Source organism: Micromys minutus (genome assembly GCF_963924665.1).
Source record: "Micromys minutus genome assembly, chromosome: 9".
NCBI lineage: Eukaryota > Metazoa > Chordata > Mammalia > Rodentia > Muridae > Micromys > Micromys minutus.
This window is the reverse complement of record NC_137978.1, coordinates 61,782,236-61,806,949: the sequence shown is the minus strand read 5'-3', so window position 1 is coordinate 61,806,949 and position 24,714 is coordinate 61,782,236. Positions and strand designations below refer to the sequence as shown.

The window sequence follows — 24,714 nt, the reverse complement described above, 5'->3', positions numbered from 1 at the left end:
ATAAATATTTTTTTTAATTTTTGTTTTGTTTTGCTTTTCAAAACATGGTTTTTCTGTGTAACAAAGCCCTGGCTGTCTTGGGACTTTCTTTGTAGACCAAGCTGGCTGAAAACTCACAGAGATCTGCCTTCCTCTGCCTGCCAAGTACTTGAATTAAAGGCGTGTACCATCATGCCCACAATTTTTTCAATTTTTTTGAAAGATCAAAGGCTTGTTCCCCAAAGCGTGACCAAGCTGGTATAATATAAATATAAATATTTCTTGCTAGAGTTTTTTTTGTTCTCTTCCCTTTAATATATATATATATATATATATATATATATATATATATATATATATATATATATATATATGAATGACAGGACTTCACTACTAATCTATGGATTGCCCGACGACCTGGAACTAGCTGTGTAGAGCAGGCTAGCTTCAGATTTACAGAAATCCCACTGGGATTAAAGACGTGCATCACCAAGCATCAGTAAGTTTCCCTTGATTTGTAATTTAGCTCACTGATGCTGAAACACTCCATAAGTGGCTCTTCCCTCGATCCCACTCCTCGAGATAATCTATTTGAAGTACACGGGCTTCATCAAATTTGACAACTATGAAAATCATCTACATTCGACTAAAAAATAAATAAATAAATAACCCCTTCAGGGCCAATCCCTCCCCCTCAGCCATTCATTCTAATGGCTGCATTATGTTCTGAAACATGCTTATCCTGTAATTATTTAACCTCGTTTCCGTCTTTGGACATTTGTGTTTGTAAAAGCTAATTTTCAACCACTGTGGCTTCTGGAGCAGCACAGGCGGGCTTTGGTCCTATGCCAGGAAAGCAGGACTAAGTGGAGGAGAGCATTGGCAAGGATTGGCGCAGGGTAGCAGCGCTGGGAACTGCAAGTGTACGCATGCGCTGGCAGCGCAGGCGAGGCTCCCTCCAACTCTAGAGAGTGGTTTTCCAACTGCGGCCGCTCGGGGGCGCGTCCGAGCCAGTGCCGAGTGCTTCCGTCGGCGCCCCGCCCACCCAGGCTCGCCCCGCGCTTCGATTGGCTGCGCGGCGGGAGCGCGCCGAGTCAAGGGGCGGGCCCGCACCGGCTACAAAGCGGCGAAGGTCACGGCGCGAGCCGGAGCGCGCGGGCCGCTGGGAGTGCCTTTTGCGGCCCGCGCCCCTAGCCCACCGACTCCTTCCGGAAGCCATGGAGGGAGTGAGCGCGCTGCTGGCCAGCTGTCCCACCGCCGGCTTGGCTGGAGGCCTGGGGGTCACGGCATGTGCTGCCGCCGGCGTGGTGCTCTACCGGATTGCGCGGAGGTGAGTGCGCGCCCCGCTCTGCACGCGGCCCCCGGCCGCCGCCCCGCCCCCGCGAGGCCACGGCGGAGTCGCACGGGCGGACCAGGCCTGCTCGCGGATACGAGACGCTTTCTCCGCCTCCACCTTAGCCCTCGCCCCCTAAAAACCGTCGGGGAGCAGCCTCCGGCCGTGGCTGGAGGAGGGGGCTGCTGCTTGCTCCGCCCTTCGGGGCCTGCGCTCCTGGCTGTACTGCCTTGCTGGGCCTCTGCAGCCCATCGGTTAGGGTGATGATGGTCTACATACGATAGCAATAACATTCCTCGCATAAGCTCCCCCGGAGAAGCCTTGGAGCTGAGTACTTAGAAGAGGCACGTGTGTACAGTAGCAAGCCTTAGACAGGAGCCTGCACTTCACACATTTAGGGAACTTGGACACCTGTCTGGGATGGGCTTTGGGATCAATACTCTGTCCTACAATGGCAGACTCCAGTACTCAAAGCTGGCCTTGGACATCCCCCTCCATGGTCAAACCCCAACGTGGAATAGTTTCTTCAGGAAGACGGAATAGCTCACCTGATCACATTTCCTGAGGATAGGAACATAAACGCATTTATGGGAGCCTCTACGGGACAGCCAGGGATGTGCAAAACTCAGGACTTGCCCCTAGTCTCTGGGCGACTAGGGGCTGTGGCTTGAACTCCTGGCAACCTGGATGATGGGTCACCTTCCTTAACCTTGCTTTTTTTCCTAAAGGAGAGGGCAGGCAAAAGTTGTTAGAGATAGGGAGTCACAGGGGGCTTGTAAGGAGAGAGGGGACTTGTAAGGGGAGAGGGGACATTATTTGTGTCTGAAGGAGGGAGCCACATCCCAGGGGGACTGAAGGGTGTCTGACTCTAGGGATCTCAAACAAAGCTTCCTGTCTTGTTTCCACCCAGTTTTTGGAAGTCAGGGAGCCTCTTAAGATCAGCTAACCCAAAGCAGTCTCTCTGTACCTGGATCTAGGAGAGCCTGGGCAGTCTTGCTGCTGTATTGAAACCCAGGCACCTCATGGGTGCCACTGCCTTTGCCAGCTCAGAATAGGGCATGTGGCCAGAAGAGTAGAATGGGACTGGTTGCTGCCAGGACTGGGTTACTGCCTGTCACCCCTTCCTGTCCTGCTAGAGACAGGAATCTGAGGCTTGGTGAGGTGTGGGGGAGGGGGGCAGTGTGTAATATTCTTGTAGGAGGAGCCAAAAATCCCTTCCTGCCTTTTTCATACTGACATCGGGCTGTCAGGATACTGCTGTGTTTGGACCACTGCTGCTGATGGGTCAAAGCATGGTGCCTCGTGTGCATGTGTCTTTATGAGGTCTGGGTTCCATCTGGAGGTGAACTGGCCACTCACAATTCTGAAGCAAGCCTAACTTAGAGGCTGCAGCTTTCCCCAGGAGTCAGCTGTGGAGAATAGGGGCTGACTATGCCAGAGGAGGGCCTGCAGGAACTTGGTTTTGGAAGGCCTTTGGTGGAGTGGGCGTTTTCAAGTTAAGCACAGAGATAGCAGAGGCCAAGACTGTGGCCCCAAGGAGCCACGTGAAGAGAATGTCTCTGTTCAGGTCAGCCCTTCCTGAGTTTTACAACTGGCCAGAGTGGTTGCAGAGAAGTGTAAAGCCCAAGTCTAACCACCCTGCTACCTTACCCAGGTCTGTTGATGAGAGCAGCTGCCATTCCTGTACAGGTGACATGCATGGAGCACCTGTCACTCAGTAGCAGCTCCAGTGGGGCAGGTGCCATTGTGGTCCATTTCACAGCTGGGAAACAGAGGCTGGAGGAGGTGGAGGAGCCCTGCTTCACATCCAGACTGCATACCAGCCAGAGCGGCTTCTCTGGACCTGGGGAGGGGGCGTCCTGGGGTGAAGGTCCCACATCCCTCTCCCTGTGCCTCGTCCCTTTGCACAGTGCAGTTTAGCTCCCGTCACTGTCCTGCATGCACAGCCCGCAGCACCTGTCGGTGTTTATTGAGGTCCTAGTTGCTGCGTTCGGAGGTGAGGACAAATATGGTTAGCCTCTCGGGTGTATCCAGAGCCTGTCCTAGCCTCCAGAGGCCCTCTGTGGTTGGCCCTCTCCTGCCTTCTGCCTCCTGCTGGGGGCGCTTGTTTCCTAGTGGCAGCATGTGCCTTGCGTGTTGGTGGCCAGTCCTAGGACATCTGTTACCTGCTACTCTGTGACTTGTGGTTCCTGTGTCACAGTTATTTTGCTCGGATGTCATCTGAAAACCTTGCATGGTGCTTGATGGACTTCATCCAGGGCTGGCTCTGTCCCCCGAGGGATCCGTTTCGGGGTTCCCTGCTGTTGTGGATGGCATCGCTGCTGTGAGATTAGGCTGGAGATTGGATCTTCGTGGTCCAGGCTGTGCAGAGCTGCCGTTCAGCTTTGCTGCTACCATTGAAGCCCAGGGTGCACCTCCTTGAACTCTTCCTCTTAGATGAGGTCACACTTGGATGAGCAGAGTTGGAGCATCCTGTGAAGCTGAGGGAACTAAGCCTGGGTCTCACAGGCATAGCTTGTCAGGCTCCTTAGGAGGATGTAGGCCCATTGGTCTCCCACAGACCCAGAGCACCCCACGAACCAAGCCCATCCAGTGTGACATGACATGGGCCCTGATTGGTTCCTGGGCCAAAGAACTTGAAGTAGCCACCTTTGCTGAGGTGTAGGGCAGGAGTTTTAATTTTCTTAAATGCCTAGGCTGGTGGAGAAAGCATCACCATAGACACATGTTCATATTTCCTGCAGTGTGTGTTCCAATCTCATGGAGGGGATACCAGGCATGCAGTTGCCCCATCCACCATGGCTCCCTTAGGTTCCCTCTGGCATCCCAGGAGTTGAGCATCGCAGAAACTAGCTGGAGAAGTGGCTTCCAGGTCCCTCACCTACCCATGGCAATGTATATGACCTAGGCTTAGTCATGGACCAAAATTCTAGCCTCTGCCTGATAAAGCAACTTGCTTTACTCATCTCCGCTGTAGTCCCCAATGTGATCTGTCATAGAATTGGGACTGTTGGCTTGGGGAGAAACGTGAACCAAGGAGTTTGCCAGGGAAACTCAGTGGACTTTCCCTAAAACAAAGCCGGGTGAGTTCTGAGGCCAGGACTGCGCAGTCTGCCCTGGGGCAGTGTTGAAACTGTGAAGAGTCCCAGCTGTTGGCTGCTGGGACTGTTTGCATGTCCACCCACCCTTTGGTACATGGTACAGCAGCTGGTTGGTGCTAGGTCTGAGATTCTGGCCAGCTGCCTTGCTGCTCCTGCCTGCGTGCCTTTCGGGGCTGTCTGTGAAGGAGGTGGCTTCTGTGTAGGGATCCCACCTAGCCAACACAGACAATGGTTGCTCTAGCTATAAAAGAACATGCCCACCCCCAAGCATCCACCCTTGGCAGAGATCAGCCTCTGGCCTCACGGGAGGATGAATCCCCCGCCTTCCACTTCCAGACCAGGCTTTTTCCAGAAGCCAGGAGCCATTTCCCTAGCAACGGAGCTGGAGACCCAGAGTGGAAATGATGGCTTCCTGGGTGGGATGGGCTTCCTGGCAGACTTGTCACTCCAGAGCAACAGCCCCTGCTGGCTTGTCTTTGGTCTCCAGAGCAAGCCCAGAAGTTGACCTTTCCCATCAAATAGAACCAGGGCTAAGGAGCCCCCGGGGCAGGTGGGCGCTTTGCCTCAGACTCGGGCAGACGAGAGTGCACACTGCTTGCGCACTAGGTATGAGGGTGCTTTGTGTATAATTACAAAGAGGCCTATAAAAGATGTACAAATTACCACAGTGTTTAATTACCCAGGAATGCCAAACACAGAGGCACCCAGCAGATCGTATTTCCAATCCCCCAGCCACGGCTAGTGCCGCAGTCTCCTGTGTTCCTCTTTGTATTTGGGGACAGGTAAAGCTGTCAAGTACTAGATACTAGCAAAGTCTGAACAACCCATTTAAAAAATGAGGGATTGAAATGAAGATTCTAGAAGGTAGAGAGACCCTAGGGACAGGACAAAGGCACAGGGTACCATGTCCAGTGTGCACTCTTAAGGTTTTGCCTGTGAGCCCTGTGCTGTTGTTACTGTTTTTAAACTCTTGTGTGTGTGTGTGTATGTGTGTGTGTGTGTGTACATAAATGCAGGAAGTGTGAGGCTGGACTGATAGATAGAGCACACCAGGTCCCTGTTGCGGTTGTGTGTTGACATGGACTAGGCCAGGATACTGTTCAGTTCAAGCCCCTGTGGGGGGTGGTATTATCCCCAGCTGACAGGACGCCCTTCACCTGCCCACTGTAGATGGAGGGAGTAGTGCTGATGGCGGGGCATGGGCTGAGCCAGGAACTAGAACCCCACTTCCACAGCCAACTTTCCTCCTGACTGCGTGGCCTTTGCCATTACAAATCTGGTGTCTTGTCATTGAAATCTGTGTGACATGCAGAGGCAGCAGGTGCTGTTCCTTGTCCACTCTACAGGCTGAGCTTAAGAGACAAGAGTCTCCTGAGCACATTTGTAAGCTCCACACTAGATGCTGTCTCGGGATGCATAGGCCAGAGTAGTGTTTTCTAAGGAGTAGGGTCACCTGTGTGTGGTGGCTCACTCTACTACGGTCTGGGCAGTGCCCTGAGTGAGGACAGGGCAAAGGGGCAAGGTCGGGACACCAGGCTCCCAGCTGCTGCCCTTGGCCCATTTGTTTCTAGATTCCTGGACTGGGTTTTCTGGGCAGTTGCTGTGTGCCCTCTGTTGCACAGATGCCCAGTGTCTGGGTCAGGATTATCCTGTAGGTCCCACCTGTCGTGTGACCAAGAACACACTGTGGACCTGTGCCCCCACACTCCACCCAAGAGGCTGTGCCCTGGCTGAGCAGCTGGGACTTGTCCCTTCCACTGTCAACAGTCCCCGCCCCTTGGCCACCCCTCCACCCCCACCAAGGACAGGACACTCCCTTAAGTCTTACAACTCTCCACAGCAGGATTCCTGCACCCTAGGATAGACCTCATGAGGGAAGAAAGTTCCTAAGTGTCATTTCTGTTAGCCCGCTGGTTAGCTAACTCTGATCTTGTGCTGCCCCCTCTCCGCCCTGCAATGTCTGAGACCCAGAATAGAAGGGGCTGGTGGCCCTGGGTTTCAAGGTGGATGCTTTGGAGCCTACAGAGCTGGTGAGTCTCCAACTGCCTCCTGCGAAGTACTTTGTTAGATAAATCATCCTGGGAGAACACAGCATCTAAGAGCCCCTTCTCCCTCCACGTCCTGTAGCTGGGCCTTCATTTCCACCTCGGATGTCACTTCCTGCTCTTGAAATGTGGTCTAACATTTCAGATGCCGAAGTTTTCCAGATTTAACTATTTTCTTGATCCATAGGGTGAAGCCAACACATACAATGGTCAACTGCTGGTTCTGCAACCATGATACGTTGGTGCCCTATGGGAATCGCAACTGCTGGGACTGCCCCCACTGTGAGCAATACAATGGCTTTCAGGAGGTAAGAGCTGGCAGTGGGTGACCAGTGCTGAGGCAGCAGCTGGGCTAGCCTGAGCTCACATTCTACACCACTGTTCTAACTGTTGTCCTAGCTCTGTGTCTACCTTTGAGGAGGAAGAACAGGTGCAGGGAACTGTGGCCGCTTGTCCTGTCTCACCACAACAGGGTAAGATTTAGGTTAGAGTCGAGAGCAGGGCAGGTCTAAGGCCCAGGTCTGCAGATGCAGTATCAGCTTTGTAGGTGGTTTGTTCTCTTTGCAGCCTGAGTTCTCCGTGTGTAGTTCTAGGGAACAAAGCCAGGGTGAGGGCTGTGGGCAAAGGACTCCCTAGGGCCTCCCTGAGGTATGTGCTGAGAAACTTCTCAACACCTAGGTTTTTGGGGTTCCATGTTAGGCAGCATCAGAAAGAACGTTGCAGTTCTTTTGTATAAAGAAAGCCATAGTAGGGTTGTCTGAATCTGGAACATCCCTGAGCAGACCCACTCTGACCAGAGGCTCTACCTCCCCAGAATGGAGACTACAACAAGCCGATCCCAGCACAGTACATGGAACACCTGAACCATGTGGTGAGCAGTGCGCCCAGTCCCCGTGACCCTGCACAGCCACAGCAGTGGGTGAGCAGCCAGGTCCTGCTGTGCCGAAAGTGCAGCCACCACCAGACCACCAAGATCAAGCAACTGGCTGCGTTCACACCGCGTGAGGAGGTGAGCATGCATGGGTGGGTAGAGCCAAACTGCTGGCGGCTCTTCACCTCCTGCCACCACACATTCTGGGGAGTGTGGCTTCCTTTGCAGCTGGAGCTGAACTTGCTATCACTGATCTTGTGACCACTGGGAGAACAACATGGAAACCAGAGCCTACCAGGCCACAGGGCTTTGTTCCTGAGAAGAGGGAGTTAGAGGCCTTGGGCTTCAGCTGCAGCCTTAGGGGGCAACCCCCTGGTCTCAATTATTAGTCAGTCCTGTTTAGCCTGAAGTCCTGGGAGGAAGAGAGACAGACCTCATCTGAGGCCCAAAGATGCCTAGGAAAGATAGGGGACCAGGAATGAGCCAGGAGGCTAAGAGGGAGAGCCACCAAGATAGCTTAGCAGGCAGAGACACTTACCATCAAGCTGGGTTGTCTGAGTTTGATTCCTGTGGTGCACCCAAAGAGAACAAACTCACCCAAATTATCCTTGTCCTAGTTAGGGTTTCACTGCTGTGAGCAGACACCATGACCAAGGCAACTCATAAGGACAACATTTAACTGGGGTGGGCTCACAGGTTCAGAGGTTCAGTCCATTATCATCAAGGTGGGAACATGGCGGCATCCAAGCAGGCATGGTGCAGGAGGAGCTGAGAGTTCTCCATCTTCATCTGAAGGCTGCTAGCAGAATACCAATCTCTGGGCAGCTAAGATGAGGGTCTTAAAGCCCATACCCACCGTGACACACCCACTCTAACAAGGCCTCACCTCCAAATAGTGCCGCTCCCTGTGCCACAAATGTACAAACCACCACAGTCCTCTAGTCTCTGTTTACATGCTCACATACCTACACTAAATAAGTGAATAAATGTAGTTTTTAAAGGGTTTTTACAAAGAAGCCATGAGGGAATGATTGATGCCAGGTGACTTTCCTGTTTACCCAACAAGAGATCACACTAGCTGTTCCCACTGGTGTGCTGACTGTGTACCTTGCCTCATCTCTGAGGAAGCAGGGGATGGGATTTTTATCCTGGGCCACTGAAAACTAAAGAATCACTTGGTTGTCCTTCTGCCAGAACCTAGAGCATGTCAGAGCAGGCTGTGCGTTACAGAATGTCAACTGTACTGTGGCCTCCTCTTACCGGCCCTCAGTCCTGGGAGCTCCCTCACCATCTGCTCAGGCAGGGCCGGAGTCTGAACCCAGTTCTCAGCTGTAATGCAGGCCTCTGTCCACACCTGCAGGGCCGCTATGATGAAGAGATCGAGGTGTACCGCCACCACTTGGAGCAGATATACAAGCTGTGCCGCCCGTGCCAGGCAGCTGTGGAGTACTACATCAAACACCAGAACCGCCAGCTGCGCGCCCTGCTTCTCAGCCACCAGTTCCGCCGTCGGGAGGCTGACCAGGCCCATGGGCAGGTCTGAGGCCATGGGACATTTAGGTGTTGAGTGTGTGGAGAAGGTGGTCTGGGGGATGGGTCCTAGTGACTAGAGCAGCGTGCAGCACACCAAGACTCGTGGGAAAGAGCTGCCTGGGGCCTGCTGCCACCAGCTGGACGTGCTCTTCCTAAGGCTGTCTAGATCATGGTGTGGCTGCCATGTACCTTACCTGGTCTGACCCTTCCACTTTCCAGGCACCCTTGTGTTTCTCATGGCGGTCACATGATACAGTAGTCTGAGCACTGTGGCCCCTGATCACGGCTGTAGGAACCAAGGGGGCTGAGTGCTGGCAAGTGCCTACACCATAATGCACAGCAGTGCCAGGGGTCATGCCCAAGAACATGTGGCTGAAATTAACTCTAGTTTTTGTTCTAGTGCGTAAGCAAATAGTTTTAAGTTCTTAAACAATAACAAACCAGTAAATAGGACTGTAGCCCAGCAGTAGGGGGCTTATCTGCATGCAGAAGTTAAGTCAGAATAGCAAATGAGCTGAGAGAGACAGACAGTCAGACAGACAGACTCCCCCACAAAGAAGCTCCTCCGCCCTGTGTCAGATGTGGCCTGCATCTGCCTATTCTGTCATTTCATGCTGTAGCTGGCTGCTGACCATTAGGACACACTGCCTCTGCGCCTACACTCCTGTGTCTGCTCAAAAGAACAGGTGGCCCCTGTCCTCAGACCTTTGATTGTTATTCTTGGTTTTTAATCTGAAGAACTTACTAACAAAAAAATTGGACTTTTCCAGAGTTGTCTGTACATTTTACTAACATTCTAGTCAAGTGTAATAGATTTTGATAAAAACTTGACAAAGTGATTGAAAGATCTAGAAGTATAAAGTACCAGTGTGCTGAAATGTTTCTCTAAAGGACACAGCAGAGCCCTCTGTCATAGTGAGACAAAAGCCTGGGACGAGACACTGGTCTCTGAGCATCAGAGCAAGGGCATAGAAACAACTGGCCAGCACCTCACATGGTGGGCATAGGGTGGCTGTTGGTGAATTTCTGGCTTCTCACTGACCCTTCTCTCTGTCCTTCCCTCAGAGTTTCAGTTCCTCGGCAATGAAGGCCCCGTTCCAAGTCATCCTGCTCCGTGCCCTGGCCTTTCTGGCTTGTGCCTTCTTATTGTCCACTACACTGTATGGACCCAGCGAACCCTTCACCCCAGGGGCTGCCTTGCCCCCGGCCCTACCTCCTGGGGGCAATAGTTCTGCTGCCTCAGACAATGCCACTTCTCAGGCAGAGGGCTGGCAGCAGCTGCTGGGCCTGTTACCTGAGCATGCCACAGAGAAGCTGCACGAGGCCTGGGCCTTTGGGCAGAGCCACCAGACCGGCATTGTGGCAGTGGGCCTGCTCACCTGCCTGCTGGCCATGCTACTGGCTGGCCGTATCAGGTGTGTTGCAGGGCCTTGGGACTGGGTGGGCACGGTCTGCACAAGCCATTGCTGCCTCCTTGGTGGTCCCCTACTCTGGGCTGAACTCTAGACAAGCCTGACCAAGTTCTCCAAGGGCAAGGAGGACAACACAGAAGTACAGGTGACAGTGACACTGAGTCCAGTCACCTCACAGGTCTCTAAAGTCAGTAGCAGAAGCTGTGGGAGCTCAAATGAGGCCAGTGTCCTTGGTTCCCAGGCAGTGACCTGCTTAGTGCTAGGCAGTCTGTGAGTCGTGGGATGGACTCGACCCTCCACTGGCCTCATTGGCCTCTCTTCTGTGAGCTGGGCCAGCTGTAGATAGGGTGTGGCACAGGAAATGACAGGGAGGTTCTCCACTGTCCTGGGCACACACTCATCTCGCTCTCTCCTGCAGGCTCCGACGGATCGATGCCTTCTCCACCTGTCTTTGGGCCCTGCTGCTGGGGCTGCACCTGGCAGAGCATTATCTCCAGGCTGCCTCACCCGGCTGGCTAGACACACTCAAGTTCAGTACCACGTCCCTGTGCTGCCTGGTGGGCTTCACAGCAGCTGTGGCTACAAGGAAAGCAACAGGCCCACGGAGGTTCCGGCCTCGAAGGTCAGAGAAGCAGCAGTGACTGCGGGGGGAGGACAGGTGACGAAAGTGCCAGGCTTGGCCCTGCCCCCTGAAGCAGGCAACTCTGTCTTGTCTTAGCCATCCTTCTCCCACCCCTTAGCAGAGCCTTGAGTTCATGCTTGCCCTCTCCACTGCCCCCTTTATTTACCAGCACCACCAAGTTCCAGACTCGGTGCCCCCCAGGTGCCCTGTACTTGCTCACCACTGCCACCACCTCTCTGGCCTAAGACCCTGTCATAGCCCCAGTGACCAAACATGGCCAGCCCACAACCTGTTTTGTGACCCATGGCTTCCTGCTAGCCCCAGGCACCCAGTCTTGTCATGGCTTTTCCCTGGCCCTGACCCACAGGTAAGGTTGTAGGCTGCTGCTGTACCCTTGTCATTCGCTAGATGCTGGCTAGTTGACAAGCCACGGCCCCTCAGCATGGTGAGCTAAGACTAGAGCAGAGCTGCCCGCTCACTCCCCGAACCTCCTGGTCCCTCAGGGTCCTTCCTTGGAGTAGCGAGGACAGTTCTTGGGTCCAGCCTGTCCTTGGCTGTGTTTGTGAGGCAGCCCCTCTCTGGTGGACAATAGAAAGCCCTGGAGTTCCTCATCGTCAGCGAGTAGCTTAGTCTGCCAAGTAGGAGGAGGGTGGATTATCTAGGTCAGTAGCTGCTCTGCACAGATGGGACCAAAGGAGACAGTGTTGGTGACATCGGGTCATTGTCCCTATACCTCTCTAGTGTTTGTGACTTCCTTGGAATAATTTGTGGAGGGTGTCAATGCTTCTACCCTTAGTTTCTCTGGGGACAACTGCAGGCTCTGGGTGGTCTCAGCATCACCCTCCTCCCAGGCACAGCTTCCTGGGATGCTACCCAAAAAATTGACCCAGATCAGGCTCCTGCAAGCTGATGGGTTTTGGACAAATCCCTGTTGTCTTTCAGCTTTGGTTAGCCATCTGGAGTGGGAGGTGGGTCCTCTAGGGCCCTGGGGTGCTGGCTTCAGTGGATTTGAGGACCACATGAGGTGACACATGGTGACACACTGGCAGTGAAGGTAATGGCCATGGGAAGAAGTCATTGTCTAAGGCTCCATCTGGACCACAGGCCGATGCTACACCCACCTGGAGCCCAGGAAGGGCAAAGGCAGATTACACATGAATCAGTGTCACGTCAGACACGGCCATCAGTTGTTAGGTCTTTGTGAGGTGGCTGGTCTGTCCTTTTTGGAACCCCATAGGGAGCTTGAGAGAGACAACCAGGTCCCACAGTGATAAAGCTGTTTGGGAGTCCTTAAAACCCTCTGTCCTCTGACCCTTCATTATCAGACAGCAGCCCACCCCACGTCTTAGCTTCCATGTGTGGACCTGGAAGTATCAGAAGACCAGGGGTTGCTTCTGGCACTGCAGGGCTCAGCTTGCTCTGGGTAAGGGTGTGGAAGGCCCCCTCTGGTGAGGTATAGGTGAGGCCGTGGTTGATGTGGGCCAGTTGCTGCTCACCTTGTGGGGCACAGCTGTCAGAGAGGACAGGGAACACCTACCTGTCCCTTTCTCCAAAGGAACTGGCCTACAGGGAAAAAGATGTAACAGGTGCTGGGCTGTTGTCTGCGCGTCCTCTCATGTGTTTGTGGATCTCAAAGAAGCTGACAATATGATGTTAATTTCTGCATTCTTGGCATTAGGTAGAAGCAGGGTGTATGTGTGTGTGTATATGTGTGTGTGTTTAAATTATTTATGATATACATAGCCAACTCTGGCCAGCCAGAATCCCTGCTAAGCATGTTGCCCTGCCTATGGTGGGAGTAGAAGGCATGTTAGATCAGAATTCCTGGCCTTTTAAATCGTTGATGTTACTTTTTAACAGTAATAGTCCTTTACAGTTTTGTTAGTTGTAGAAAGCATGTTCTGGTGTCGCTGGCAGAAGCTGAGGAAATGCAGGCACCCTTGGGTTGTGACTTGTTGACTAGGGACAACCACCAGGCCGTCCCCGGTAAGAGTGGGATCATCCTAGTTACATACAGGTGGAATCCCAGAAAAATGGAGGGACCCTAACTCACCTCTAGGTCTGGGGTCCCCACGCTGGCCTAGCAGACACTCCAGTAACATTTGCCCTGGAGCAGGGACCTCCCCAGGCCAGCCGTCCACCTGCTGTGTCCTCTGTCCGCGCCCAGTACAAGCCTGCGTTATGTAGTGAACTGTGATTCATTGTCCAGCGGCCCTAACCACTGTAACCACCACTGGCCATAGATGCCATGTTTTGAATGCTGTGATTTCAATAAATGCCTCCTGGGTCCTGCTCATTCCGGTTGGCACCAGGCACCGCGTCTTTTTTTTCTTTCATGTTCTTCAGAAGGGCTCTGTGCCAAGATGGGCGGTGGGTTGGTTTGGGGGTGCAGTTGGGGTTGGGAGCAGGCTGGGGAGCTGATGATGATCAGTAGTGCTTAAGGGCACAGCTGTGCCTTTCTCTTTGCCCAATGTGAGCCATGTGGATACTGGCACTTGAGCAGTTCTACTCTGGATGGAGCTGTGAGGAGGATGTCTTGCGGCTCCTCTCCCAGTTGGATTAGTGAGCTTTGGCCTGCTGGCCCTCTTCACACTCAGTGCTTCCCAATCAGGAGACTCGCAGAGTTGGGCTCAAGCATGCAGATATTGGGGACCATTCACTAAAGAATCATTGGACCGTTTACAGATGAGGCTGCCTTAGGAACTGCCCAGGGCAGGGCAGAGCTGAGCCTCTGCCAAGCTTCCCCACCTTTGGGATTCACTCCTCTGCTCTTGCTACTTAGTATCCCAACAAGAGGGAGTTAGACCTCTAGAGCCCTCTCCCACAGTGCGGCCTGAGAGAGGCTTTAAACCCAGCCACGGTTCCTGTGCTTAATGGCTAGAATCCCAGGCTTACCTGTGGCCGTGGCCCAAGGATGAGCAGAGCTGGAGAAAATGGGAATATACTAGCAAAGCCCGGCCCGACTTTACGTGCTGACCCTAAGGGGCCAGGAGAATGGAATCCCTGCCTGGCTAGGACCTCTCTGCACTGCATCCTCCATTGCTTGCTGGTACTTGGGGCTGCCTATTCCAGTGTCACCCTTGGCTCTTTGGTATGGCAGAGATGGACACAGGTGGCCTAGTGTAGCATCCTGCTGCCACCTGCTGGAAGGCCTTGGCCGCACCTTTGCACCTGCTCTAAGGCCAACTGACACCTGCTACAACTTCAATAAATTCTCAGCAGCACCCAGTGTCTTCCCACAAAGGCTCACACACAGTCAAGCGTGTGGTACCCACGTTCCAGCCTCACCTCTGCTGGCCCTAAAGTGCCTGAACATGTCCCCACTGCAACATTCATTGAAGTCCAGCCAGACTCAGTTGTAATCCTGAAATGAAAAGATTTAAACAGCACACTTTTGGGGGGATGGAGATGCTAGAAATCAAACCCAGACACACCCGACACACACACCTGACAGTCTACCACTGAGATAAACCCCATTCCCCAAAATCAACTTCTTTGCTTAAGAAAACATTCCTCCTCAGCCTTAGATCAAGGAGTAGTACTTCTAACAGCCCCCAGCCCCCAAGGCAGCTCTGGGAGCAAAGTTAGGGTACATCCAAGAATGCCCATCTGCAGTTTTGCTGTGCCCTGATTTCCTATGTCCCCCAGACACTGAGCTGGAAGTTCTGGTGGCTTCACGGTCCTTTGCAAGAGACTGGGAAGGTCATCTGGTTCTCTGGACATTCACCATCTGGCTACATGCACCTCTCTTATAAAATTGAAAAGTGGGGAAAGAGGTGGTGCAGAGCTTGGCCAGCCGTAGCCCCCAAGCACTCGGCCACGATAGCATGAGTAATTTAGCCCCGCTCACCATGGGCCCGGCCCTGCCAGCCCATCCGTCGGCACATTGTCTGCTGGGCTCATTTGTCCCTTGGGACTGAGGTAAGGCTGGATCCCGGAAGCTCCTTCCAGACGGCAGACTAATGTATTAACTGCCTCTGTCCCTCTCCCCTCTGTAATTGGCAGAAGCATGGTTGACATTCTGGCCTGTGGCCATCAGGTTCTGTTGTGTGATTTGTACTGTTCTCAGGTTAAAGAGACACTGTCACCTTCTGTCTTTCCGGCAGCTTGGTGGTTGTTTTGGGTCTTCTAAGTTTGAGTTTGGCATGTACCGTGTTGGGGATCCAAGGCCTGGCTGCCTCCCTCCCCCTGTGCTGTAGGAAGCAGGCTCATGAGGCACGGCCCCATGGAGATGTGATAGCATCTTGTAAAGTTCCGATCCAGTTGGGGATCATCCGGTGTCTCTGAGCCCAGCGGCTCCATTGGGAGCTTCTAGGCAAAGAATGGGAGGTGGCCAGAAGAACCCCAGGTCTGCTGAGCCTAGCTGAGTGCCTGGTCTGGGGATAGGAATGTTTGCTTCAGAGCCAACGGTGGATTGGCACGAAGCTGGCCAGGGTAACAGTGTCGCTTTAATGCCGAGACTCATGGTAGAGGTAGATTGCAGTGACGCCTGAGGGGGTTGGACGGGGCATGCAGGGTGGGGTGAGTCATGCTGGCATCTCCCAGCCACCCGCTCCTAATAAGTGGACAATTGCTCCTTTGCTTCAACTAACGCACGCCTCTGGGACCCTGACTCAGGATCACCTCATACCCTGGGAGGGGCTGGGCCCCATCGTGCAGAGGCTATCTCCAGAACCTTCCTGACTCCTCTTCTTTGTGTCCCATGGGCCCTTGCAGGTACTTCTCAGGAGACTCTGCCAGCCTTTTCCCTTCCAGCCCCAGCCTGGCTGTGCCCTACCCAAGTGTCACAGCCTCGCCAGCATCCCTGTTCATCCCCACCCCGCCTGGTTTCCTGCCTCTCACCAAGCAGCAGCTGTTCCGGTCTCCCCGTCGGGTCTCCCCCTCCTCACTGCCAGGCCGCCTCAGTCGGGCCCTCTCACTGGGAACCATACCTTCTCTGACCCGGACAGGTAAGACCTGAAGCATCGATGACAGAATCATGAGGACGGCCAGGCTGGGATCTTGTGAGGAGGAGATGGGTCACTACCAAAGAGTTAGGGTGAACTCCAGCTGAGGCCTTGCTCAGATCCAGGTGAGCCCACTCAGCAGTCAGTGTCCATGTTTTGCCTACCCAAAACATGGGCCTGCAGGAGACTGTTCCTCATGGGTGGTTGTATAATTTGAAATGATAAAGGGCTATAGCTCAGTTGGTAGAGTACTTGCCTATTCATGAGGTCCTGGGTTCGATCCCCAACACTACATAAACGAGACATGGTGGCACACACCTGTAAACCCAGCACTCTGAAGGCAGGGAGATAGAAGGATCAGGAGTTCAAGGTCCTCTTCAGCTACATGATGCCAGTTTTGGCCATGTGACACCACCCCCATCCCAAGAAAGTACTGTATCTTTTGGGTCTCAGTAAATGAATGCTCTATGAAGTTTACCATTTTATCTACCTTCCTTCCTTCCTTTGTTTCTTTCTTTCTTTGCTTTTTTTCCCAGCATATTGGTACTGATTCTTTGGGGATTTCATATCATGTACCCCATCACACTCACTGCCCAGTCAAGCCTCCAGTTCTTGTCACCACCCTTAAAACAAGTTCAGTTTGTGTTTTCTGTATACTCACTGGAGCATGGTCAAACCACGGCTGCCCTTAAACAGAGCGGAGTCCTCACACACCTGGGAGGCCATCAGCTGTGGAGAGCAGCACTTTAGCATCCTCATCACGCTTTGAGAGAATTCCCTCCCGTGGCTTCCTATCATGTTAAATAATAAAAAATAAAAACATGTACCACCCACACTATGCCGGACACCGAGGGGGGGCACATAGCACCAGCGGGGTGTTCTCATCTCTGCAGACGCTCTGACCTTTTGCTCTAAAATCTCCCCACCTGAATCGCTAAGTTCCCGTGGCGGGTCACTACCACACCAGCCCCACACAGCAACTGCCCATCTCACGCCTCTCACTGCAGACCCTGCTCACATTCCCAGCATCTACACCCTGTGGTTATTGTCACAGTTACCAGTAACTCAGTAAAATCAAAACTCTAGAGGCTTGTAATTTATCAATCAGATTTATATCAGTAAATCCTCAACCCACAAAACGTCCCAACAGTAAATAAACTCAGAGTCAATTGATGATACAAACCACCCACATAGATAAGACAAAGATATTCATAGCTACCTGTGGCTATTTAAAATCACTCGGATCTGAGTTGTCCTTCTCTTCCTTCATCTTCTTTCTCTTTCTCTCTCTCCTGTCTCTCAAAAGCTCTCAGCCCGCCCTCCTTTTCTACTGTCCAATCATAGGCTCTAGCCTTGTCTTTCACCTGCCCTCACCCGCTTGCAGACAGCAGTCTACAGCTTCCTGCTCAGACTGTTAATCATTTGGGGAGAGGGAAGTAGGGTTGTCACAGATGCCTTCCATGTCCCTCTTACTGCGTATCTGCAGGCATCGATCGCACTGCCAAAGTAGCTGCCTTGCTCATTACAGTCACAGGGGCTTGGTAGGGTGGGTTGGCTGGCTGGCTGGGTGGTTGGTTGGTTTGGTTTGGTTTGGTTTGGTTGGTTGGGGGGGTGGTTTTTTTTTTTTTTTTTTTTTAAGTCAGGGTTTTTCTGTGCAGCCCTGGCTGTTCTGGAACTCACTCTGTAGACCCAGGCTGGCCTCAAACTCAGAGGTCCACCTGCCTCTCCTTTCCTATTTTTATCACTGGAAAATCTGCCTGAAGAGCAAAGATTTTGTTTGGGTCAGTTGAATTTGTTGGTTGCTGTTCCTTGTGGAGCTTAAAGAGACCAAAGCCTTGCCCTTTCTGGGGGGACTCTGTTTTGCCCCTCACCTTCCTGGTAGACCTCAGAGTTCAAGGCTATCCCAAGCTACCTGGTGAGTTCAAGACCAGCCTTGGTTGGCTACAGAGAGAGAGAGAGAGAGAGAGAGAGAGAGAGAGAGAGAGAGAGATTGAGATTGAGATTGGTTAGGTGGTAGCCAGGTAATACAAAGGACCAGCAGAGCAGTAGCTCGGCATTAAGAGCACATACTGTGTTCTTGCTGATTCTGTTCCCAGCTCCTATGATCTGCAGTTTACCAGCTCCTTTCCTCCAGCTTCAGGATAGCCAGCACCAGGGTGAAAGGCAGGACTTTGCCCTGTACAGGAAGTAGTTCCTGGTCACCAGCCCCAGGCTCTGCCTACCACCCACTCACTCACCCAGCTGCCAGTGTTCTCCCCCTGTGCTGTCTTAGGGTATAAAATGGGGGCCAACTGTGACGAGCTGTGTTCCATGGTGTTCCTTTCTCTATGACAGGACAGTCATGTACACTTTGAGGGGTTTACTCTGTGCAGAGTGAATGCCAGAGAATCAGTCTTTATGTCAACTGGTTGCTGCCAACATGCACCTTATTCTCACCAGGGGACTGGGTTCTGACTGGGTGTACAGCTCAGTGTAGCACTTACCTAGGGTCACAGCTCTGGCTTCCCCTCAGCACTTGACAATAATGACAGAATCACGCATCTGTGTCTGGGACTGTGCTGAGAGCAGATAGGACTAATTGTCCAAGCACTTGCAGTGGACCCCTCGGCAGAAGTGTCTGCTTGTCTTAATTAGGGACAGCCAGGAAATCTGTGTCCCGTGTGTCTTCTGCAGCCCCGGCTAGCAGCTGACTCCTCCCCAGGCCCCAGGACATACTGACTGGGAGCAGCTGGGTTGACAGATTCTGTCTCAAGTCCCTTGGGAGAAGAAGGTAGCAGTGTCAGTGACAGTTAGGGACAGCAGAGCTCTCTCTTGAGGCATGAGGCAGCAGCAGAGTTCTGTAGATAGAGTTCACAACCATCTGTAACTCCGTTCCAGTTCCAGGCAGTCTGGCACCCTCTTCTGGTCCCTGGGGGTTCTGCACTCACATAGTCCACATACATACCTGCATGCGAGCTAAACACTCATGCACCTAAAACTAAAATGGCACGTGTCTGGAAAGAGGGCAAGCAATGAGGCCGAGACCAACTGGAGGCTTCGGTGTCCTTGGCAAAGTGGGAATGTGCCCTGTGTCCTAGATGGCAGTGCCTGTTTTCATGAAAGCATTAAAGTTAACTGTGGCAGGGATATGGGGACAGAGGGTGCTGACTCGTCACCCTTAGGTCTGTGTTGCATTTCTCTTTCTGAGCAGACTCAGGATACCTGTTCAGCGGAAGCCGCCCACCATCTCGGGTGTCTCCAGCCGGGGAGGTTTCTCTTTCAGGTAAGGAGACAAAGAGCTGGCAGAGGGGACTAGAAAACTGTTTCTAGGCAACCCTGAGGCCAAAGGCATCTGTATAAGGTTAGCCGTGGCTTTCTCTGATGGGAGGTAGAGGACTGTTGGAGGTCAGACAGTACCATGCTGAGTCCACGGATAGAGCCAGGCACCAGCTGTGGCCCCACTACACAGGCCAGCTGACCTCAGACCAAACATGAGTCTGTTTGCCAGAGCCCAGCCTTCAGCCCAGGGAGGTCTAAGGGAGATACCCCTACCCTCACCCCCTGTTCAGTTCCTGGGGGGGGAGGGGGCTGGCCCTTCCTGCATGGCTTTTCACTGTCCTCAGCCTACACCTTACCTTCCTGTATAAGTTAAGGGAAAGCACCAGGTCCCAGTGGCGGGTGTCAGTGTCCCCTGCTGCTGTGGTCACTGTTTGTCCTCTCTGTCTGCAGATTACTTTTCTCTGCTGTCCAGCAGCTTCCCCTCCTCCCCTCTCCCTTCCCCGGCACCTTCTGTGGCCAGCTCCGTGGCCTCCAGCTCTGGCTCCTTGCGCCACCGCAGACCTCTCATTAGCCCTGCCCGGCTCAACCTGAAAGGACAGAAACTGCTGCTCTTCTCACCGCCCGGGGAAGCGCCAAATTCCCCCAGCAGCTCAGAAGAGCACTCGCCACCCAATGGCAGCCTCTTCTTCGATCCTCCCCAGCTCCCTCAGAGGAATCGAACTGAGGACACAAAGCACACCATGGGTATGTGGGAGCCCTCCGCTCCTGGAGCTCACGTGCTACTGTGGTAGGAGGTGCTCTGCAGCACTGGGCTGCCCAGTGTGGCCCTGCTGGGTAGCTGTACTCTTTCCTTTTGTAATTGACTCTCAGGGCTTCTTTTTCTGGGACATTGGAAAGGGTTGTGCGTTGTCAGCCTGCACCTGTCATGAATGCTTTCATCTTGCCCACACCCTTTTACACTGACGAGCATTTTTAAAAGTTAATCAGACTTTCACATGGGGTGTGTGGCTCTCTGGATATGTCAATGTGTATAGATTGGGCCACATGGGCTGAGTGGTGCTAAGAGGAATGGATAGGCAGGCAGTCCTTATCCCTGGAGCCTCAAGCTTCACTGCCCTGACCCTCTGCCGCTCAGAGGAGGTGGGCAGTTTGAGACTTTCAAGGACCTTGTCAGAGGACTGGAGCAGAGTTGCCGGGGCTGTCCCTGGGGTTGAGCTTTAGCACAGCAGGATGCTCACTCTTCTGTCCACAGATATGAGGTCGATGCTGACGAGAGACAGCGCCCACAGTAGCCCCTCCATCAAGAAAGAGGACGAGTCATCCCAGTCCTCCGCCTGCGTTGTAGACACCACCACCAAGGGGTGCTCAGAGGAGACCAGCCCCTGGAAAGGTCTGTGACCCAGGGTGGGAGATCCAAGCCCAAGCCACTTCAGGGGACAGTGATCCATGCCTTTCGGTAGTTCTTCTGGTTCATCTCCTCAGATGCCCTAGCCCCATGTCAGATGTTCGGTGTCCATGGGTAGCCCAGGGCTCCTGTGCTTAGATACTGAGGACATCTAGGATGGCCCCACTCAGGAGAGCCTGCTGTGATATGTATGGGCCTGGGTGCTTCATGGTTGGACCAGAGTGCTTCTAGCCCCTGGGTTGACTTGGCTTCTTTCTGGCTGGATTGCTGACAGGCAGCATGTGAGACCATCAGTGATTAATCCCAGTGACATCCCCTGGGTGGGAAGGAAGGCAGGACACTGGGTGGAAGGAACAGGTCAGCCCAGTGAGGTTTCCTAACTGGGGGTCTCAGTGCTGCCCCTAAGTCAGGTCTGGACTGTGCTTCATGTCTTTGATGAGGCCTGGGACCCCATTTAAGCAAGGCCGCCTCTAGCCCAGGTTGGCCTCAAACTCAGAGAGCCGAGAACGCCTTTGACTTTGTCCTGAGTGCTGGGATTGGAGGAGTCCACCATCAACCTGGCTTCTTAGTATACTTTTTCATCTCTAAGACTTTGAGCAGGGCAGCCTCCCACAAGTTCCCGTCTCTTCCTTTGTGACATTGGTGTCTTGGTCACCCTGTTGTTTCTGGGTGCAGACATAGGCAGCCTGACCCAGGGTCCATGTGGTCACATAAGTTCTGAAAAGATAAATAGGCCTTCAGAGAAGCAGGCCTCCAGCAGTGCTTTCAGAAGGGCTCAGATTCTCCATGCAGGGAGAACTTTCCTGGAGGGAAGACTAGATGTGGCCCAGCCAGATGGGGTAGAAGGTTTGCCCTGGGGTAGGACCTGCCTGAGGGCTAGGGATGCCAGCCATGCTGCTTCTGACTTGTGTTCTGCTTATAGCTCGTGTCGGTCCTTCCCTGATCCGGGGCCTCCTGGCTATGAGTTTGGCTGTCAATGCGCTCTTCACCTCGGCCTACCTGTACCAGAACCTGCGCTGACCACCAAGGGTCCTTCCCGAGGGCAGTGCCCAGGTGCATGCTGCTTCCACCACTGGCACGCAGACCCCTCCCTGAGGGGCTCTGTCTCCACCCCGACCTCAGGATACCTGCTGTCCACCCAGAAGACTGCAAACATCAACTGTGTTTGGTGCTGACACTCTGACCCCAAAGCCAGGGATCGTTGACAGGCTTGCCCCGGCCCCAGGGACGCTAGTGCTACTGTAGCTGTGGCGGGGGCCAAGCAGGCTGCCTGTGCCCTACTGCTGCCTCTGCTGCAGAGCCCCACCAAGAACCAAGATGAAGAAAGCCCCTGAGAGACGGATCACTTCATTCACACACCTGCCCACTTCAGAGAGCAAGCCTCCCTGGAGCCGCCCTGGAGCCTCCCTGGAGCCGCCCTGGCCGCCCTGTTCACCCCTGACTTGGCTCCAGGCAGGGCTGGGCATGTAGGGATCCTGGGACTCAGCATTAAGCACCTGTTCTCCATCTCCCCTGACTCCTGCCTTGCACACCCAGAAAGTAGCTGTTACCATGAGAACCCTAGAGCTCCCCTTTTCCACTTGTCCAATCCCCCTCACATCCAGCCCTTGCCTGGCCCACCAGTTGCTCAGCTGTACAATTGAGATGAGACTGAATGCATCCTCATACCTAAACCCTTACTCCCAAGGCCTTCTGTCCTCCCTTCATCCTGCCCCCATCTGTGTCCCCCTTGACCTGTGGCTCCAGGCCACCTGTGTTGGTGCCTTCATGCCCAACCACTGCCCTGCCATGGACACTGCAGGCTTGCTGGAGCACATCCTGTCCCGTGAGAAGCAAAGAGGAACGTTGGCCTAACACTGGCCCTTTCAATAGTATGAGGCCACATGTGCCTGTGGGGGTCAGGCCTTGGCCCTGTGTGTGTGTGTGTGTGTGTGTGTGTGTGTGTGTGTGTGTGTGTGTGTGAGAGAGAGAGAGAGAGTGTGTGCGTATGTGTGTGTTTATACCCCTTGGGATTTGTTGTAGGGGAGGGGCATGGGGAAGGGAAGGATCTACACTGTCATTCAGGGATAAATTTAACTTTATTTTTCTACACATCTTTTGCCAGGTGAGGCATATGCTTTGAAGCAGATGCCTCCAGCCCTCCCTGCCAGGGAGGTGGTCTCTTAAGCTTTGGGTGCTTTTAGTACTTTTTTTTTTAACTATAGGGAAGAAGCCCTGGCCTTACCTCTACACTCCTGGGAGCTCTTGACACACTATCCTGGGTTGTCTCACACCAGTCAGGGGTCAGGACTCCACTGAGTCCAGCTACCACCAAGGTTCCAGTTTGGAGGTGACACCTCTTCAGTCTACATTTGTACAGTGGATGCATCAAGTTTTTAAATTATATCTCCTGCCGATTGAAACCAGATTGTCCCTCAGCATCCTTGTCTCCAACCCCGAGGAAACACCTAGAGAAAAGTGTGGCCCCTCCCAACAATGCAGCCTGGCACCCTGTGCACCCAGGAGGGGCTTTTACTTATGTTTTGATTCATATATAAACACGATGTTATTTTTCTTTACAAAAACAAATAAAAATCAATCGTACCAACCTTTGACTTCTATCAGGCTGTGCTGTCTGGGCTAGCCCTCTGTCGGGGGTCAGGAGAAATAATACCCATTTCACAGGTGGGAGTGCGGTGTGAGGGGTCCAGAGAATCTGTGGAGCCTGACTCTTGAAGGAGTGAGCAGATGGGTGTGTTGTCCTAGGGACCCAATGGCCAACGGGAAACTGATAGACGTGGTGTCACCTCAGCCTCCCCGCCACAGGCTGCAGAGGCTGTCTAGTGTCCTTTCTGTTGCTGTGATAAAGCACCCTGACTAGAAGCAGCAGAAGGTAGGAAAGGGTTTATTTCGCTTATAGTTTCCAGTCATGGTCTATCATTGAGGGACATCAAGACTGGAGCTTGAAGACAGAACTGTGCTAGCCCACATAACCATTACCTCTGACCAAGGAAGTATGAGAATGGTGCTAGCTGACAAACAGGAAGGCTCATGCTCAGCTTTCTGCAGTTCAGGAATCCCCAGCTTAGGGAATGGTGCTGCCCACAGTGGGCTGGGCCTTTGGGGCTACGTAAGAGTTGACAAGCTGCTGACATGTCAATCTGATGTAAACATTTCCTCAGTTGAAATTGTTTTTCCAGATTAATTCTAGGTTATATCAAGGTAACACTAACCAGAGCCAGAGGTCAGCAAGAGACTAATACTTGATTCCCAGGGCCTAGCAATAGCCCTGTATACCTGACGACTAAGCTCAGAACCTGAAGGCCTAGAACAGCTGGCTAAACAGGTGGGCCACCATAATGTCCACTTGAAAAGCCCATGCCTGCCAGCCCAACTCAAATCGGCACTAGAGAGGGAAACAGGCAGAAGGATTTCTCTGAGTTTGAGGCCATCCTAGTATCCAGAGTGAGTCCAGGGATATTACACAGAACTGTTGCCAGAAAAAAAGAAAAAACAAGCCCATGCCCTAGGGCTAGAGAGATGGTTCAGCAGTTGAGAGCAATAACTCCACTTCCAGAGGTCCTGAGTTCAAATCCCAGCAACCAAACCACATTCACAACCATCTGTAATGAGATCATCTGATGCCCTCTTCTGGTGTGTCAAAAGACCATGACTGTAAACATAAAATTAATTCAAAAAAAAAAAAAAAAAAAAAAAAAACCCATCCCCTTTCCTATCTCTGCCATCAGGCCTGTTTCATAGCTACCTTTGAGATCCAAGAGTTACTCGTCCACCACCGTTTGATGATTATTTCCAACCTGGGACCGAGGTTGTTTTACATCAGACAAAGCCTGCTGTGGCTGCATAGCCCGGCCTTCCCTGTAGCAGCCTGTCTGTGGTGCCAGCTTAGTCCTTTCCCACTGGAGCCTATGGCCCCACCTCACAAAGTTTACCCTCCTAGCTCAAGATCTCCTGTCCCGCTCTGTGCCTTTTAAAGGTGTATTGGTTAGTCTTCGATCACTGCTAAAGTGACACTGAGGACAGCTAATGGGGAAAAGGTCTCTGGGCAGGGCTTCAGAGGCTGAGTCAGTCCACTGTGGGAAGACATGGCAACAGGAAGCTCTTATCTTCAGCTGCAAGCACAGCGCAGAACGAACAAGAAGGGAGACCACACTTTCAAAGGATGCAGCAGTGCCATACTTCCTCTGGAAAAGCTGGACCCCTAAACAC

General features: G+C 52.9%; 1 protein-coding gene across 1 annotated transcript; it reads left to right on the top strand.

Moving 5' to 3' along the window:
- Positions 1–1,111: 1,111 nt before the first annotated feature.
- Positions 1,112–23,092, top strand: TMEM201 (transmembrane protein 201). Its single transcript, XM_080922061.1, has 11 exons — positions 1,112–1,309; positions 6,646–6,766; positions 7,273–7,467; positions 8,690–8,866; positions 9,928–10,277; positions 10,693–10,896; positions 15,613–15,845; positions 19,033–19,104; positions 19,551–19,844; positions 20,353–20,490; positions 21,428–23,092. The coding sequence occupies exons 1-11, from the start codon at positions 1,197–1,199 to the stop codon at positions 21,523–21,525; spliced, it is 1,995 nt and encodes a 664-aa protein (XP_080778187.1). The 5' UTR covers positions 1,112–1,196; the 3' UTR covers positions 21,526–23,092.
- The last annotated feature ends 1,622 nt before the right edge of the window (positions 23,093–24,714 follow it).